The sequence below is a fragment of the Lonchura striata genome, chromosome 1, assembly GCF_050655825.1.
Source record: "Lonchura striata isolate lonStrDom1 chromosome 1, ASM5065582v1, whole genome shotgun sequence".
In the NCBI taxonomy this organism is placed as follows: Eukaryota; Metazoa; Chordata; class Aves; order Passeriformes; family Estrildidae; genus Lonchura; species Lonchura striata.
The window spans coordinates 94,758,725-94,776,769 of record NC_140703.1 but is presented as its reverse complement, the minus strand read 5'-3'; the positions used below and the strand labels follow the sequence as shown (position 1 = coordinate 94,776,769).

Genomic DNA, 18,045 nt, shown 5'->3' with positions numbered 1-18,045 from the left:
TTGACATAAAGACCATCTGTGGTGTTCTTTTTCTTCAGGAAAAGAACACAGTCTTTCTTTAGAAAACTATTCTGATTGCCACCCATTTTTTTATTTCCCTTCTTTTGAGAGTAAAAATCCCATTTTTCCTGTGTTTTTTGTACGTAGTTACAATATTGTGACTTTATTCCAGTTCTGTACCTATGCATGCATGCCTAGGCAAGAAGCATCTAAGTACTTCAGTGTTTCTAGAATTAATCAGTTCTTTCCATGTGAGAGTAAGAGAAATGGACATTTTAATAACTTAGGATGTCATGTCATTACAAATTTGAGATTACTTTTAGATTTATATTTAGCTTACAGTTCCAGATAATATCTATTCATTTTAAAGACAAAAGGCTCTTGGATGTCATTCAATGTTTCATTCTCCAGTTCACAAAATGCACTCAGAAACCTAGTTAGCTAATCTGATTTTTTGTCTTTATGAAAAATGTTTAGTATGTGTTGGATGAGTCTCACATTGTGGGGTATAGAACCTTCTTCTACAAACATTATCCATGTGAAAATTTTTAGATAAATCAAATGCCAATAAAAAACCAAATGTTAATCATGAAACCTATCTAAATCTTTATACACAACTGGGTGGCCACAACAGTGTTTATACAATATTAATGATATGTACTACTTCTTTTCTTTGTAATCCATATAATACTTACCCTTTTAAGACCTGCATGGAACAACACATATGTTCAATTGTTATTTAGTGTGGAGGTCACCCCACTGTCTTTATTTAGTGGGCTGCAAAAGAGAGTACAAAGCAAAACAAGGCAACACAACTTTCCAGTCCTTAAGTAAAGACTGCTGCTAGTCTTAAAGGATGTAAAGATCACACAAATTCTACTTGTTAGAAGCAGAATATAAATACACTAAGAGTAAAATGTACCTTCATTCCAGGAGGTCCTGGAGGTCCCTGTGAAAAAAAACAGATATATTTGTTGTTATTGCTCCACAGTGTTGTATATATTACATCTTAAACTCAATATCATTTTCTATAGTAATATTTGAATTTCAAGGGTCAGCCTTATAAAAAGTGAATGAAGCAGGAAAGAATCTACTTACTATACTTCCAGTCAGTCCTGGTAAACCTGGGGGACCTACTGGACCTCTTTCACCCTAAGGGGAACAGACAAATTGATTTTGTTTAGGGAATATATGCTTGAGGGGTGTTTTTATTTCAACACAAAGATGCAGTTATAAACATATGTAAATGTCACCTTTGTGCCATTACATCCTGGAATGCCAGGTGGACCAGGAGGACCATCTTGTCCAGGAATGCCCTACATGAAGAGAAAGTAAAGAAATTAGCAATATTAGGCATAATCCAGATCAGATGTCATAACTGAAAGTTTGATGTTCCTTGTAAAAACTATATACTTCATACGTACAGGAAGGCCTGGGTTTCCTGGAAAGCCTGATACTCCTGGGGGGCCCTGAAATTGAGAAAAACAGAACCTGAAATGACAAATACACAAAACAGCAAGGACAAGCTGCAGCCCAATTTGCATCTCCAATGCTGACAGCAAAAATCAGTAGTATTTAAATTTTCTTGACAAAATAGCTCTAATCTTCAAAACTTCTTAAATATGTCACCTTAGTAATTAATAACTGAAAGCAAACTTTTATGTTTCTTTAACTTTTTAAGCAGTAGGAACTAGATCAGAGCCTCATGCAGAGGTAAAAGGGAACTCACAGGTGCTCCCCTCTCAGAAACAGTAGGCATCTCTTCATAGCAGAAGATAATGTTAGCACACCATAAAGATGCTTCTCTCTTTAATATTCATTAGTGTATCAATTCATTCTTATTACCAAAAATCCAACCAGGCTGAGATAATTCTTTCTCCTTTAGCAGATATTTAGTGTAATAAATCAGGCATTTAAGTTGGCCTTATTTACATCCTATCATCTTACTTATCCATGCAACATTTCCTAAAATGCATATTATGAACCAGAAAAGATACATGGGAATCCTGAGCTCAGAGAGTACATTTGCTTTTTCAAAACTTCATAATTGCTAAAATACTTTTTACTTACTCTGCAGCAAACAAATACATTTCCCAAGGGGTGCCAATTTATATTAATACTCAGGATAACCCAGGTCAACATGAACATCATGGACTGAAATACAGATTTCTTGATCTAGCAGAATACCCTCTCTGTAACACCTCATAAACTGCAGTTAATGCAGTAAATTCTATTTGCCGCAGCAACTGCAGGCAAATGGAAAACAAAACTGAGATGACATTTGAGAATCTGTGAGCAAGAGGGTATAACTGAAAATGTATGTATCATTACTGGCAAGTCATTTGAAACCTGTTTCATCATGACATTAGGAAACGTGAAAACTCCCAGAAAGAGCTTGGCACCTCAAAAAACCCCAACAGGTATGGCCCTGGCCAATATAATATACTAAAAGAAGTGCTATATAAGTGCCCCATTTAACAGAGATGACAACAGGAAGATCACAGATATTCAGAGCCTCTTCTAGCAAAGTTAAGAAATCTTTGTCCCTGGCTTTAATTTGCTCTGTATCTTTTCAGCACATTTGTGCTCATGACTGTGTCAGCTTCTCTGCTGGAGTGCTTCAAGGGTAGATGGCAAATATAAAGGAGGATTTTGCAAGAGGAAATAAGGTTGGTTCATTCTGAAGATGGAAAAAAGCCTTTTGGTATGTCAGGAAGATACCAGAGGCACACTAAAACCAGTGCTGTTGACACAGTGATAAGTATCAGGTAACAATGCAAATTAATAAAGATACTAGCTGTCCAATGCAGCAAGAACTTCAAAAGTAAAAGTGAGAATTTTTAAATTATTGTGCAGCTCAAGGGGATGTCATTCATTAAGTCAGAGACTTCCTCTTGCACTTGAAGGCAGCCAAACCCAAAGACACCAGAATTGCAAAAAAGTAAGACTGAACTCACTCTTGTTCCCTTTGTTCCTGGCAGTCCTGGTTCTCCAGTATCACCCTGAAAAGTAAAAGAGAAAGCTTTATCTTTTCTTGGGACAACCATTTAGGGAAATCTGATTGTTTTGAATACTAAAGCTGAAGTTTTTACCTTAAGCCCTGGCGGCCCAGGGGGACCTTCAGGCCCTTGCATTCCAGGAAACCCAATCACACCCTGTAGTCCTGGCAAGCCTCTTTCTCCCTGTGGAAGAAAAAAAACTAATTAGCAACTATACAACTGAAGCTTCTTCTTCAGGTAACTCACATATCCCATTTCTGTGCTTGAGGAACCTGTTAAGTGGTAAGAAGCTACATGTGACAGCAAAGAGGTCATAGCGACACTTGAAAGAAGGATTATTATAAATAAAGAAATATTTCTGGTTCAAAAACAGATTGTCAGGGGCTGAGTGTGGCATAACACTTTACTCTTTAAATACTAGTTAAACCTTTTATTCTGGATAGCGCTCTTCATAGCAGATTTATTCTCCTGGTAACAGGAAAGTCAATTTTCCTTTAATAAAGCCTACCTGCATGCCTCCAGAAGGGCTGCTAAGTCCCAGTAGAAAATCTAACAGCCCAAATCAGCAACTAAATTTCTAAAAACCACAATTATAACTGTTTGGTCAACTAGTGTACGAATGGTAAATACCACTCTTCTTCTACACCACTCATAACAGCAGGTTTTGGAGACCAGGTTTGTCACTTATACTTGAATTTCAGGGTGGTTCAGAGACAGGGTGCTTCAAAATACAGGGTCTTCCTAAGAACCTGAACACAAAATTGAATTTGTGTGGCATCCTCTTGATTCTATTTTAATGCTGTATGGGACACCTGTGCTGTCCCTCTCCCTACAACTCCAACTTTATTTAAATCAGATAAATCTAGAGACAGAAAACCTATCCACACTCTAGATCAATATTGCACCTATTATACATTCAAATATATTTGGACTCCCAGTAAAACCAACAGGAACACTTTCTGAATAAAGGATGCAAAATCTACATATAGGGAGAGGGGGAAAATCTTATGCATGTCAGTTTCTGGAAATAGCAAATCAAAAGCCACTGGTTCCATACAGGAAGTAACAGAGTTGTCCTTTCAAGGTCTGATGTGAAAAAAGCAGAAACACTACACACTGTCAAAAACTCTGGGAATAAAAAAGGTTAGTGTGAAACTGTGAAAATAAGAAGTTTTACAACTTTGGGAAATGGCTAAAAGCATGGCATTTGCTTAAGAAACTCAAAGTACACCAATTTTCAAAGGATTGCAAAAAGAAAATAAAATTAACAATGTTCAAAACATATAAAAGGATAATGCAGAGACGTAAGGATTTTCAGCAAAAGAGTAATTAACAACCAACTTAGTATTTGATTTCAGGATGGCAATTAAGAATAAACTTTTCTTCTGTTTGATGAGGATAAAGATTCCCAGAAATATGCTGGCTACTTAGAGGTCAGCTGAGGACTGAGCACACATGAGAACATCTGAGTCTTGGAGAGCTCATTTGTGCAGGAAGTATAACAGGCATCTTGCAAAGGAAAAGTTATGACATGCAGACAGAGGAAGCTGAGTGATAACCAAGAGACATGGTGCTATAGTGTCAGGAGACGAGAGGAATTGGAAGATTTGTGGAGTTACTGGGTTGATGCTGTTTTTTAGTTCCTTGTCCAGGATTTTGTAAAAATGAAGAGACAGGGGGAAGGGGACATTATTGATGGATATAAAGAGCAGGGCCAAGGAGGGAGAGAGAAAACGCTAACTGAGATGATAAAATCACAAGAAAGTAAAATCAAAATAACATTCATTTATTTAAAATTCCTGACAGAAAAAAGTTATTTTGCTGCTTCTCCTCTCCATCTTCCCACAAAAATAAAAATTTTTCAGTAAAATAGTACTTTCTGAGGCAAACACTCATTTTTTTCCTTGAAGTGCTGAAATGGCATGATCTCTTCTATTTAATTTCCAATATTTTTTATCATGGTTTGAGAATTCTTTATTTAGTTTGAGCCAAATCTGAAGCAGTGTGCTAGACCAGAAAACAAAGCAAAACAAAGCAAACATCAGAACAGCTGGAGAAATATGTTTCTAGGTCAGCTGTAGAGGTACAAAGTCCAAGCTCTAAAGTAACTAAAATTGTTTTGAAAAATATTTGAGGAAGAACGCATCATGATGGAGGTCTCTGAATGAATGTTGAAATAATTAACAATCCGAAATACATCTGTAAAGTTAAAGAATTTTAACATAAACCCATACTTTGACTGGCTACTTTGCACTGCTGTCACAAGCCTACTTCTACAAAATCATTTGTTAGATCATTCAGACCAGAATTCCACACTGAACCCTGGGCACTTCCTCTCATGACCTGCTGTGAGATGGGCTAAGGAAGGAGAAGACACTCAAGCACATACAGGAGGGTCTTCCACTGCTGAAGGAATGTACAAGATGTGCAAATGAGAGGAAAACAAGATTATTTTGACAGCCACAGAGAATTATGCCTCATGTGTAACATAGGTGACTCACATCAGTAATGTGTAACATTGCTGACACCTTCTGCACTCAGAAGTTCTGCCCCTGAGGATTTCACTACACTTTGAGCCACTGCATCCTGCAACACAGAAAAATAATCTTTCCTCCATTCTTAAGGAAAGTTAAAACTGAGGTTTACAGATCAGATTTTCACTTGGTCTAAGGCTCCCTTAGACCATTCTGGAACTGTAGAAGTGCCTTAACTTGCCTGTAAATCACTTACTAAGGGAATGACTGCTTCAGCTGGCCAGGGAGGTTACCTAAAGGCTTTTTATGTATTTTAAAATACATAAAAACTTGCAACTTCTAAGGCAACTATAGTCAATTCCCCTAAGGCTATCTTCAACCTTCCAGGCTGCCCTGCCCGAGGGGTAGAACAGCTGGAGGAGCATAACAAGTCACTTTGATACATTCAGGTTTCCCTGGAAACATTTTTATTTTCCCCGACTTAAACTGTTAGGCCAAGAAGAAAAACAACTGGTTATTTGTCCAGAACTTCTGGACACCCAGTCGAGGTACTGGATGTTCCAAGGCCTGGAAAATGTAACTCCTGAGCACGTGGAGGTCTGTACCACCCCAAAGCCTGCAGACTCATGATTTCTCTTACTGGAACTGAGCTCATCTTTTTGCAAGAGGGAAGCAAGGAAACATAAAAGAGACTGCACATGTGAGAGCTGCCAGATCCCTCTCTGCATGCAACCTGCCACCTTGGCTGCTTATTCTAACAGGGAATCATGGACTTACACACTGCAAACCTCTCCCTCTATTCTGCCTTCCCATTTGATTTTACTGCAAAGCTCAGGCTAAATAGTCCAAACTAAGGATTGTGTGTAAGATATCAAAATTTCTGCAGTTTTAGGCTATGTAATTTATGGTATTTAACTCCTCCATGCCACCCATGGGCACTCAGAGAAGTTAGGGCAACCAAGACCCAGTAAGAGATCTAAGGATGTTTCTTGAGTTCCAGTCCCTTTCTTCAGTTCAGATATCAGTTTTCCTCTTTGTACAACAGTATTAGAAAACTAATGGTGGCAGCATTTGTAAGGACTAACGAATAAAGCCTTTATTTCAATAGTCTTGTTGGAGTTAGTACAAACTTCCATCTTTTTTTTTTTTTTTTTTTTTTTTTGCATCAGTGATACTACAGTAAATTACAGAAAAATTCTATCAGAGTATCTACACTGAACAAGAGAATACAGAATCTCTACATTCCTTAAACTGTAAAGTCATATGACTGAAGAGTATCCTAATGTCACTCAGTAGATCAGGCCCCACAGATCACTGAGGTAACAACAGTTACACTGCTGCTTTCCTACCTAAAGTGGCTTACTTGGAACTTCAAGATCAGATGATGCTATCACTTATGCTGTACAGAACAGACATAAGCATGTCCTGAAGATACCTTGACCTTGCAAGGAAACACTTGATCTGTTACATCCTTCTGCTGCTTGTCTGCCTGTTCCTTTCTTCATTCACTATTCCAGCCAAACAGCCCAAGAGTAAGTGCTTGTGCTACATTTATGCTGCAACTCATTAAGCACATACAGTGCATAAATTGGCAAGCACCAGGTCATCACTGCTACCCCACTTATTTTTTACTCAGCACTGAGATTTCTGGCTATGATGCATGAAGAGCATGAGACTCCGACTGCAAGGGTTATGTATTGTTCAAGTTCCAATATTCACAGCTGCAAAATCTTGGCAAGTAATATTGAAAGAGCTCCTGCTTCTTACAAATCAATTCATGAGACTCAAAAATTAAAACAGATGTAACCATGTCATCTGTACCTCTGCTGATTCAATGCAAGCTGTCAGAAAGCACAAAGGAGAACACATTACTCAGCTCACAAAAATGAATATTCTGCCATTCAACTGCTGAAAATGTGGAGATGCTACATATAAAGACAGCAAGTGCTTAGTTACCACTGCACTCATTTAATAAGCAAAATGTCTGTGTTAGCTCAGCATTTGTGAAATGCCTCTGCATTAGGTAGTTCAAATTAAAATTGAATAGACTTCTAAACAGACATGAACCTGTTAAGAGCTTAACTGCATGAGCTGATGGGTTTTTTTCTGACACCTACCCTTTCAAATTAGCCATGAAATGCTGTTTGGCACACAGAACAACTGCAGATTGCTAAGCAAAAGAGTCACATAAAGTAAGTAATTTCAGAAGATTCAGCTGTAATATATCAAGGGCTGAGGGGGAGGAAATAATCACCACCCTATTATAAATTATTTCCCCTATTACTTTGCCTAGGGACTGCTGGACTGGGAGGGTTTAGGCTTGGGAGACTGGTAAAATGGATATAAATCAACTTCTTCCTAAAGTGTGGGCTCACAGGGTGTCTGTGTCTGCACAAATATGATGTTCTCAGGCTCTCCAGAGACTCAGGCACATGGTGAATAACAATGTGTAGCCATTTGAAAGATGCTTCATTTCTTAACATTTGCCTCTGCCAGAGATCCCCCAGCAGCTGAAACAGCAGGGCAGACACGTGTCTGACCCTCAGCTGAAAAGGCATACAACTCAGTCTAAGGGAAAGATGTCACACGGCAACTAAACTGATCTACCCAGCAAAGGTGGCTCTTCTCCTTGTAAAGGGATGGTGCCACCTCACCCTTCTTTACATCACCTGGTGTGATTCCCTCAGCCAGTTCAGCTCATAATATTTACCCCCTTTTCTTTAGTGAGTGAGCTTGGTCTGGCCTCTGTGAGCTGAGGAGCTCACCAGGTGGCCAGACAGCTGCCAAAGCCCATGTGACGAGGACACAGCAGGACACAAGGACACAAGGTGCAGTGGCAGCAAGAGCAGTTTCTCACACCAGCACAGTGGGGTTTGCTGGAGCTCCTCCACCACAGCTCCTCAGCTGTGCCTTCACTGCAAGGGAAACTGAGCTGGGAGCCAACAAATCCTTGGCCTTGCCAGGGGGCTGTCTTCAGACCACTGTCACTGCTGACTCCAATGGGTTATAAACTCAGAACTCTTCCCACAAACGCACGTGCTGTCCTGTTCCCAAAAGTTAACATTCATTGAACTGAAATTCTACCAAGGGCATCTTTGGCAAAGAAATGCCACAGTTTCAAAGTGAAAATTGACAATGCAGTTTCCAAACAGAGTTTAAAAAGAGCCTGTTAACAGGAAAACCTGCCATTCAAAACAGTCATCACACCTTAATGCTCCAGTGTGATCCACAGCAATGGACAACAGCCTCGCAGTGTACTACATGGTTTCTATCCAGCCTATCCCCAGCCACATGAGAGGTGAATGCAGGCTGTGTATTTGTTCCTTCAGCTGATGTAACTGCGAGCACTCAGTGAATTGGCTCCAAGGTGTTGGACCTGTAATTACAACCCACAGTGGGAAACGGCACTGTGCGACCCGAATAACACTCTCAAGTCACACTGTTCCCCTCCACACTCTTTTAAACATGTGTTAGAGAACTGTAATTGGCTCAGTGCTGCTCAGTGTTACATTAGAGAAGACACAGAGAACAGCCAATTCTTTATTAAAATGGTAATTTTAACCACCAGAGGGAGCACTGGCCCTGAATATATTTCAGGAATAAAATAAACATGTACAATAAATGTCATCTGTTTGTCCTCAGCTGCACTTAGCATTTTCAGTATTCTATTGAAAGTGTGAAGTGGATATCAGTCAAGCAGAATTACTGCTATATGCTTACAGGACATGTGTCCTTAAATGCACCGAGCATGTTTAACATTACAAAATTCCCACTGCACATTCTTCAGCAGAATCTATCTGCACCATAGCTATACAATTTTGGAGCCACACAAGTAACAAGCAATTAATTACACAAACATACCTCTGCAGACATGCAAAGAATCTGTGTAGGAGCTCTGTAAAGATCTTGGCTCACCCAGATGTTTTGGGGCTGAGTTCCTGACAGTATGTGGAATTGAAGAGGGGCTAAGGCACAGAGAGGGGGGAAAGTCAGCAAAATCTGGATTCTTGCATTGCCAGGAAGCATCTGAAAGAACTCAGTCCCATAGAAACATGAGTGCAGCATATTTGGCATGACTAGCAGAAGGAGTTTCGCATCAACTGCACAGCTCCACAGTCAGGCTGGCCGAGACCCTGAACAACTTCAAGCACCACCAGAGCTGTTCTATCTTTGCCATGGTGTTCATTCTGCATCTCCTCCTCCCTTTGCTCCCTCCCCAGTGACTTTCACCTGTGGCACTCCCTCAGTGCCATAGCCAAATGAGCTCTTAGGCTGCATTTGAGGGGAGGACACTGGGAAGCACCTATTTATGGTGCAAAAGCCAGTGCTGTATCCTTAATTTACAGGAACCTATACAGGTTTATATACCATGGGGCAGGCACCCTGACCACCAAATCTCACTCTGTTTTTTCACTCCCTGAGAGGATTACTTTTCCTACTATGAAAGTATCCTTTCTAAAGGATCATGAATTTACAACACTGAGGAGCCTCTGCAGCTTGATGCAAGATGAGCCCAAACCTCCAAGAGTGACTCCATTGATATAAACATTTAATTAGAGGGCTTTTCAGGTTTAAAATTCAGGGACTGAGCCTGAGCCTCTGCCTCCTAAATACTAAAAAATGCTTAGAGAAAAAGCATATTTCTGTGGCACCTCATGGCTGCACAGAACATTCCTCAGGAAGCTGCTAAGTGTTTCCCAGGAGTATAAAAATAGAAATAACAATCTTTGATTATCCTTTCCCCTACATATCAGTATCTATGTGCTTAGCTGTTGCTCAAGTACATGGATATACAGTGTGTCTCAAAGAAATTCAGAAGCTGAATAAGAAGTAAAATGAGTTAAGTAAAAATAACATTCAAAAGCCAATCATGGATAGAATTTAATTGGTGCAAGCAACTGGCTCCCTATCAACATCATAAAATTTCAGTTAAGCCAACTACAAGTAGGAGCCTCTCCCTACATAATTTAGAAGTCTTCTTCATGCAATTCCTCTCCTTCTTTGACCAATAGTCATTCCTCATTTTCCAAATGTAGTAGTCAGATTTTTTCAATGCAGTTGCCCAAATTCCACATTTTAGGACTTCTTGAGCCATGTACACTCTTACCTTAAGCTCTCAATATTCCTTATATTTGCATGTCTTTGGTTCATGTATGCTTTGTGCGATATTGCATTCCAGCATAGATAAATAAATGCTACAGATCCAGAAGTAGCTGGGATGCTGAGGAGGTATATATTTATTCTTAGCATGATTGAGAGAATGGTACACAAAATACAGAAATAGAAAATGAGAGAGAAGAAGACAACTGACAGCAACAAATCTTTATCTCAGTTTGGAAGTCTGCCTGCACAGAGTTTGGCAGTTTAACACCAAAGTATGTGATTCATTATCTTAATGTTAAAAATTTTCTTGATTAAAAAAAAAGGAAAAAAAGCCTAACACAATAACACAGCTTATGATGTTTCAGAAGGAAGTCACACAAACCTTTTTACAAAGGTACATATGAGGTTCTCCAATTTTGTTTTCTTTTTCTAATCTTTGATTGCACATCGGTCAAGGAGCCTCTTCTCATCAGCTAGAGTCACTCAGGGGAAGACAAGGACCTCAAAGAACCATAAGGGAAGAGGATGTTTGAAGGACAAATGTGTTTGCACTGTAAAATGAAAAAGGAAGTTCTATCACCTGCATACAGGTTGAATCAAAAGGGTGCTACATTTCCCACCCCTTTTAATCATCTGTTGAACACATTAGGTCTGAGTAACTCTTCCTTTGTTTTATTACACATTGTATTAAATCACTTCCAGTGTTGAAGGTCCAAGAATATAAGGGGTAAAAATGCTCCACACCCTTCCTATTTCATTAATGAAAATTATTTAGCATTTGTTTGCATTTGGCATTGTTTAAAGTCTCACATTTAAAGATAAAACAGTAGGGGGGGTCTTAGATTTCTCTGGGTTTTTAATTTATTTTTGTTCAGATCCTAGACCGGGAATGTTCAGATCCTAGACCGGGAATGAAATGTGACGTTACATTCAAGTTTTATTCTCTTGCCAAAGGTTCGTCATGGACATATTTACAGAAAATAATCTCTTCCATAAATAGTAAAAACATGGGCAGCTGGTCCTAGACAGTACGGACTGCAATAAAGTTCTCATAATGAGGTACTCATATCTTGAGGGCATGCGACAGACAGTACTATTTGAGACAGTGCTAGTCTAGCTGCTTTTTTGAGTCAGGTTGGAAATGGCATTTCTAAAGCTTTAAACATTTTGAAAGTTCCACAAGAGTAAAATATCCTTCCACAAAATAGAGGAAATATTCTGGCTTCTGACTTTTCATCATGTATATATCAGAAGGCAGACAACATTGTGTCAATCAGTGCTTCTTCACTTTATTGTCTCTTGACTCAACCAGATCCACTGTAAAACAGACACGACAATATATATGTTTGTAATACCTCCAGGGTTGTTCAGCCTAAGTCAATAAAGTTAACAAAGATGCAATAATTATTAACAATAATGAAAACAAGTATCTTTCTTATTTTGACACTGTAATGGGTGTCAGTGTCTTTGTCAGTAAGTGTCAGCCTGAAGTTGGTGTATTGCTCAGCAGGTGGCTTTAAGTTTTTTCTGACCAAAAAAAAAAAAGGAAAAGGACACGTAAGGAGGCGGGTCAGAATAAAGGACATCCGTAAAGTCTGACTGCCACCCAGAGGAGCCCGCGGGGCAGTGACACAGCCAGGCTGCTGGGACACTGCCAGGCTGCTGGGACACTGCCAGCCCGGGGACAGCCCTGCCCTCGCCCCCTCTCCTGCTCGTCCTGAACGGAGCCCAGCGACCGACAGCGGGCAAAGGCAGCTTGGCAGCCTACAGCTTCTCCTCTGGAGAGCTGCACTAACACTATCTGCCCTCTTTTTTGATGAGGGAAACGGTGTCAGTTCTCCTTCCCTGGCGCTGATTTCACTTCATTAATACTAGAGCTTCCTACAGAGATCCTTTTATAGGAATTTCACGGGGCTGAATGTGTCCTCGCTGGATTTCCAGCCTCTATTTCCGCACTTTAGACAGAAACGAGGTTTGTGTTGAGGTGTTGCTATCGCATCCTTAACTCACTATCCCAAAGGTGCTGCAATACAGATGGAGGCAGCATTGGCTTCTCTGTTCACTGCTGGCTATACAAGCCTTTGGTATTCCACCTTTTATTTCACCTAGCTACTGACATTGGAGCCAGAGGGCATTTTAGACTGCTCCTCTGTACCAGAGTCCCTCCCCTCCACCACGATCACTTAAAACCATTTTTTTTGCAGTTCTGCATCGTCTTTCAGTCTTTGCTTCACATTCCAGCAAACCTGACAAAATTAAGGGTTAGCAAACCCCCTCACGGCTTTAAGTACTCTGCTAACTAGCCATGAAATGCTTTGGTTGCATCTGTATACAGTTAGTGAGAAAAGTGCGAGAACACCCCATTTCATCCTAGTGACTGTGCTCACTCACTCAGCTCAGTACACTGTGCACACTGAACTTTGACACAAGCCTTGGTGAGAATTATTTTTGTTGGCATATCAATACATTTAAAAATGTTCCAGATGAACTTCGGTGGAAGCAGTCACATGCTTACTTTAAGAGCTACAAAATTTATGAGTACGTTTTGCCATTCTAATCACTCTTAAATATTCTAAGAGATAAAAATATGATTTTCCAGACAGGAGTCAAAGTTTCTTTTCCCTTGGCTTTACCTTGTTTTTTGCATTTCTTTTGCTGTTAAAGATTATATAAGAGAACACTTTATCTATTACTGAAAGCTACTCATTATTTTCATCATTTGATTGAACTCTCTTTGCTATGTTACCTATAGTTCAATTAACTATTCTGTAGCACTTTCTCAGGTGTTACAGTTACTTGAAAAGAAATGTAAATCCTCTTCAACATCTCTTAAATAGGGTTTCCCAACTGTTTTTTGCTCCTACTGTGATATTAATCTTTTTTTGTGGCTAAACTAAGTATGTTCTCCAGCAGGTTAGAAACTTCCCTGTGTGATAAAGTACTCCACTATCATTCCTTTAGCAGCTACTTCAGGTTTCCTCTTTGAAAATCCCACTTTCATACTGCTTCTTAGTGTTCTGTCTCCTTCCAGGCACATACCGTTACAAGCTTTGCTATTGCTCGTATTGAAAGTGGTTATGAGAACCTTGTATAAAATTTGGCTTTTTACCCTTCCTTAATGAAATCCAAACTTTGAGAAAATCCAGATCTGCTTTTCTGAAGGCCGACATCATATGGCCAGATGTTTTCATTGACTAATATTAGTTATGACCTTTCTCTGACAGCATAAGTCTAAAATCTGAAATAAGAAGTAGCCCAGAGAAAGGAAGCAAACAACTAACTACCATGAGGTATGAGAGTTAAAAAAAAACTTTAAAAAACAACACTTTCCCAAACTACTTTTTGCTGTTAGCTAGAAAGACCAGAAAGTGATTTAAAAGACTACCACATATTCTGGTTCCCTAATGATAATTATATACACTCAAGTCACTTCTTGTGCATATTGCTATAGAGAAAATGTACAGAGAAGCTAATTATTAAGTGCATCAACAATTGAATTCTTGTATGGGAACTGACATATCACGGAACTGTCTATTTTAATGTCTGTCTTGGTCTGAGATCTGAGAAAATACCATATAAATTGAAGAGCAGAATGATTTTTAAAAACTTGAAGGATTAATTACCAAATGCAGCTACTGCTGTACCCCAGGGTTTGCTGTCCCAGACTCCTAAGTTACACCAACAAACCCCTGCAGCATCACAAAGTTTTAGTGGGCAATTAGACCAGATACTGAAAAGCTGCACAGGACAAAAGTTTTGTAATCAGTATCTAATCAGTGGATATATATATATATACCCTGTATGGATATAATTTTAAATTTGGGAAGATTTCAAGTTATATACAGGTATTGCACAGGCATTGAGCAGCTCCACTTCCTGAGCATGAAGATTTCAGAGAAGCAGAGATCTTACACATCTTTTCATATCTTATTTTGATCTCACACTGGGGAAACTTGAGTAAGTCATTGGAGGCTCACAAACTTCAGATCAAGCTAGGGCCCTGCAATCCTTCAAGAAACCATAGTGGAGGCATACACTAACAGTTGTGCAAATTTAAAATTAAGCACTGAGAGCGTGTTTTATTCCCATGAAGAATAGAGCCTGAGCCCATTGTGCCAACATGCTTAAAATCAAAGATAGTGCATCTAGCAACAGCTGCTTAAGAGGTCATATAGTGCCAAATGAAATATTACTTTGTGAATACTTTCAGAAGACAGCTCTGAAAACTAAATATGAGCATGTCTCAGCACATAATATTATTGCTTTTATAGCTCTCTTTCCATAGAGATAAATTGATCAGCGTAATCCACTGGTTTGTATTAATCAAAGATACCCACTGTATGGAGTGCAAAAATATATCTTAACATAGAAAATGTTGTCAGGGACAATTGGGACAAATGGTTCCTGTAACTACTTAAAAAATAAGAAAAGCTGATAGTTTCAGGTGCCACTTAGCAGTTTGGTCTGACAGCTGGGAAAGAGTAGAAAGCTTCAACATTTAGCATATCACAGTCGATATTATTCAAAGCTGTTTGATATTTTGTTCTTTTTAAGAATAGCAGCTCTCCTCATGAAACATAATGTTCTTTTTCCTTGATTTGAATTTAAAAGATTATTTCTCTCGGAGTAAAGGATAAATCAATAAAAATATACTACTGTCAAAGCAGAATTGACAAAAAACATTGTGACGATATCCTGACTTTCAAAAATATTTATGAATTGCAAGTTTCCCTCTAGAACATCAGATCTGCAGCTGATCAGTATCTCTGCTTATTTTATTACTGTCTTCTGAGTCTGCCCTTTCAGGCATAATTAGATGATTTCGTGTTATCTATTAGCCCTTTCCAGACTGCAGACACATTTTGCCTCCCACACTGCCTGTCATCCCTCTTTCCAACTTTATGGCCATCTCCAGAGTATGTTATTTGGTTTCAGTATCCTTAATGTCCCCTGGGGATTCAAGGTCTTTCCAACTCAGCCATAAACTGGTGCTGGACTCAACGTTCCTACAGCAGCCACTTCACAGAATCACAAGGTTGGAAGAGACCTTCAGGATCATTGAATCCAAACCATTCCCTGTACACCTCAACTAAACCATGGCACGGAGTGCCATATCCAGTCTTTCTGAAAACACATCCAAGGATGGAGACTCTAGCACCTTCCTGGGCAGACCATTCCAGTATTTTATCACTCTTTCCATAAAAAACTTTCTCCTAACATCCAACCTATATTTCTCTTGGTGCAGCTTAAGACTGTGTCTTCTCGTTCTTAGGGGATTTAACTAGGAACCTTGAGCAGTGCTTACTAAAACCAAGCAGTGTCAATGAAAAGTGATTTAAAAAATTAACATTCTTCATTCTAAAAAGTCTAATAAAAGTTGACTATGAAAAGATGGGTCTAATGATTACTGATTTGCTCCACTAAAGGAACTGACTTGTTTTCTCTGATATATTTTCAAGGAAACTCAAACTACTTAATAGTGATATTCCCACAGACTTCCAGGGCTTCTCTCCAACAAAGGGGGTATATATTATGTTAAATCATCAATATTAGAAATATTTTTGTTCTATATTTGGATATGTAAAATTTCAGAAAACACTCAAAGGTCCTCCCAGTCTGTACACCTTAAAAAAAATGCAGGGACACAGTCAACTCTTCATTACACAGAGCAAAGGTAGAAGCACAATCCCCTGCAGACACTAAAACCATCTTTTAAGACTTTAAGGCTGTAGAAATGTGCAAGAGAGAAAACGCTGGTCTCTTCTCCTGTTGATGGGGAACTCCAGAGATGTCCCACTGACTCAGTCTAAGTCAGAACTACCTGGCTTCCAGATCCAAAATACTTTAAGCAAAGCCAGTCTGTGTATTTCTGCAGCATGTTTAATCCACAGAGGAGTGATGCACCCATCAAGGCAAACAGATAATTCAAATTCATGCAGGTATAATAATATGGATACAGTCTCAAAATAAGGGGAAAAATATATACCAAAATAAAATTATTTGCTCAAGTTTTCCTGCTTTCTAACAATAAAAATGTCAAAACCAGCAGTTACATTAAGAGTTAATTCTATTCTTATCTTCTACTTAGCAAAGAGGGTTTTTTTTTAAATTGCAATACTTCATGCTCAATGACAAAAGCATGTTTGATATTCTTGTTGACTTCAGCTTTCAGTGGGTAATGTTGAGACAGTGAAATTATCATAAAATACTTATACTAAAGAATGAGGATTTATACTTCAGTGCATTCTAACTTGATAAGTCTAAGAAGATTAATCATTCTGTATTACAGCAAGGTTCCAGTGTTGCCTCAATTTACACATGCTTCTGATACAGAGTAAACTAGTGCAAATGGTCATGAATGAGAGAAGGAATATGTTTAGAAAAAGCCAGTGCATAGAGAATTTTACTCATCTCTGTGCACTCTTTGTTCTGAATGGAAATTAAATGCTTAACATGTTTTTTCTGCACGCACTAATGGCTAGCACTTCTTATCTTGACAGCTGCTTGAAATTGTTCTCAAAATCTAGGTAGGCATAATAGAGAAAACATAACTTCAGTCTTCTTCTGAGTAGCTCAATAAAATGCATGCAAGCATTCAAAACTCTAATCAGTTTAAACAGATCTCACACTTCAGTGAGGTTTAAGAAAACAGTCAAGTTATTATGCAGAAAACCAAATAAAAAGTATGAGGTAATAAATGAAGATGTTTTAGGCTAATCTGTCTAATGGAAAACAGTAAGGTATTATTTATTATTTTAGCAATATTATGTTTTTCTAAAGTTTCTGTACCTTTTGTTTGGCAAATATGTGATATTTGACATTATATAGCTTAAAAAAACAGCTTGAAGTTCAGTGTAATAATAAAGGCTTTATAGGATAAGGACCATCTGTTGCAATTACACTCACTTTCTGAATTTTCTGAAAGGGATGAAAACCCTTAGAGTTTGTCAATTATATGCCCTTGATAGCATATGAGTCATGTTAAAGGAGTTTGGCATAGAAATGCAATTTTCATGGAAACAGTCTGATAGAATATTTTAAATGTACTCTAAATAGGGGCATCATATTGATGAAATTATTCTCAAAGGAGAGAGAAAAATATGGCAATGTGATTTACTCTTCCATGTCTAAAATGCTCTTGGGTACTATTTCCTGGGCATTTCACAGCTTTTAAGTCAAATACCATTTTCAGCACTTTTTCTGATGAGATCATGAATATTTAGCCAAATGAATTTTAATTGAACCCCAGTCTGCAACTTCTGGTTCTGGAACTTCTTCCCACACTACGGTAGGAAATATCTCTCCAGATGTTAATAATTAAGGCATTAAAGAGCAAACCCAGCACCCACTTCCGCCGCTCCCGGAGCTCCCATGGCAGTGAAGTGGTGTGGGTGGATTGCTGAAGAGTGGGGGAGGATTGGAAAAGGCCCTTCAGCATTTGTGCACTTCTGCATGACATGGAAGCCAGA

General features: G+C 38.8%; 1 protein-coding gene across 2 annotated transcripts in view; it reads right to left on the bottom strand.

The window, feature by feature from the left end:
- The window catches only part of COL4A1 (collagen type IV alpha 1 chain), a 118,962-nt gene that overhangs the window by 48,544 nt on the left and 52,373 nt on the right, over positions 1-18,045 (bottom strand). For both annotated transcript variants that reach the window (XM_077781584.2, XM_085583769.1), the window contains exons 3-8: positions 3,093-3,182; positions 2,958-3,002; positions 1,425-1,469; positions 1,254-1,316; positions 1,099-1,152; positions 923-949 (exon numbers count right to left, since the gene is read on the bottom strand). In XM_077781584.2, coding sequence (XP_077637710.1) covers positions 923-949; positions 1,099-1,152; positions 1,254-1,316; positions 1,425-1,469; positions 2,958-3,002; positions 3,093-3,182 — 324 coding nt within the window. The remainder of the gene's footprint in view (positions 1-922; positions 950-1,098; positions 1,153-1,253; positions 1,317-1,424; positions 1,470-2,957; positions 3,003-3,092; positions 3,183-18,045) is intronic.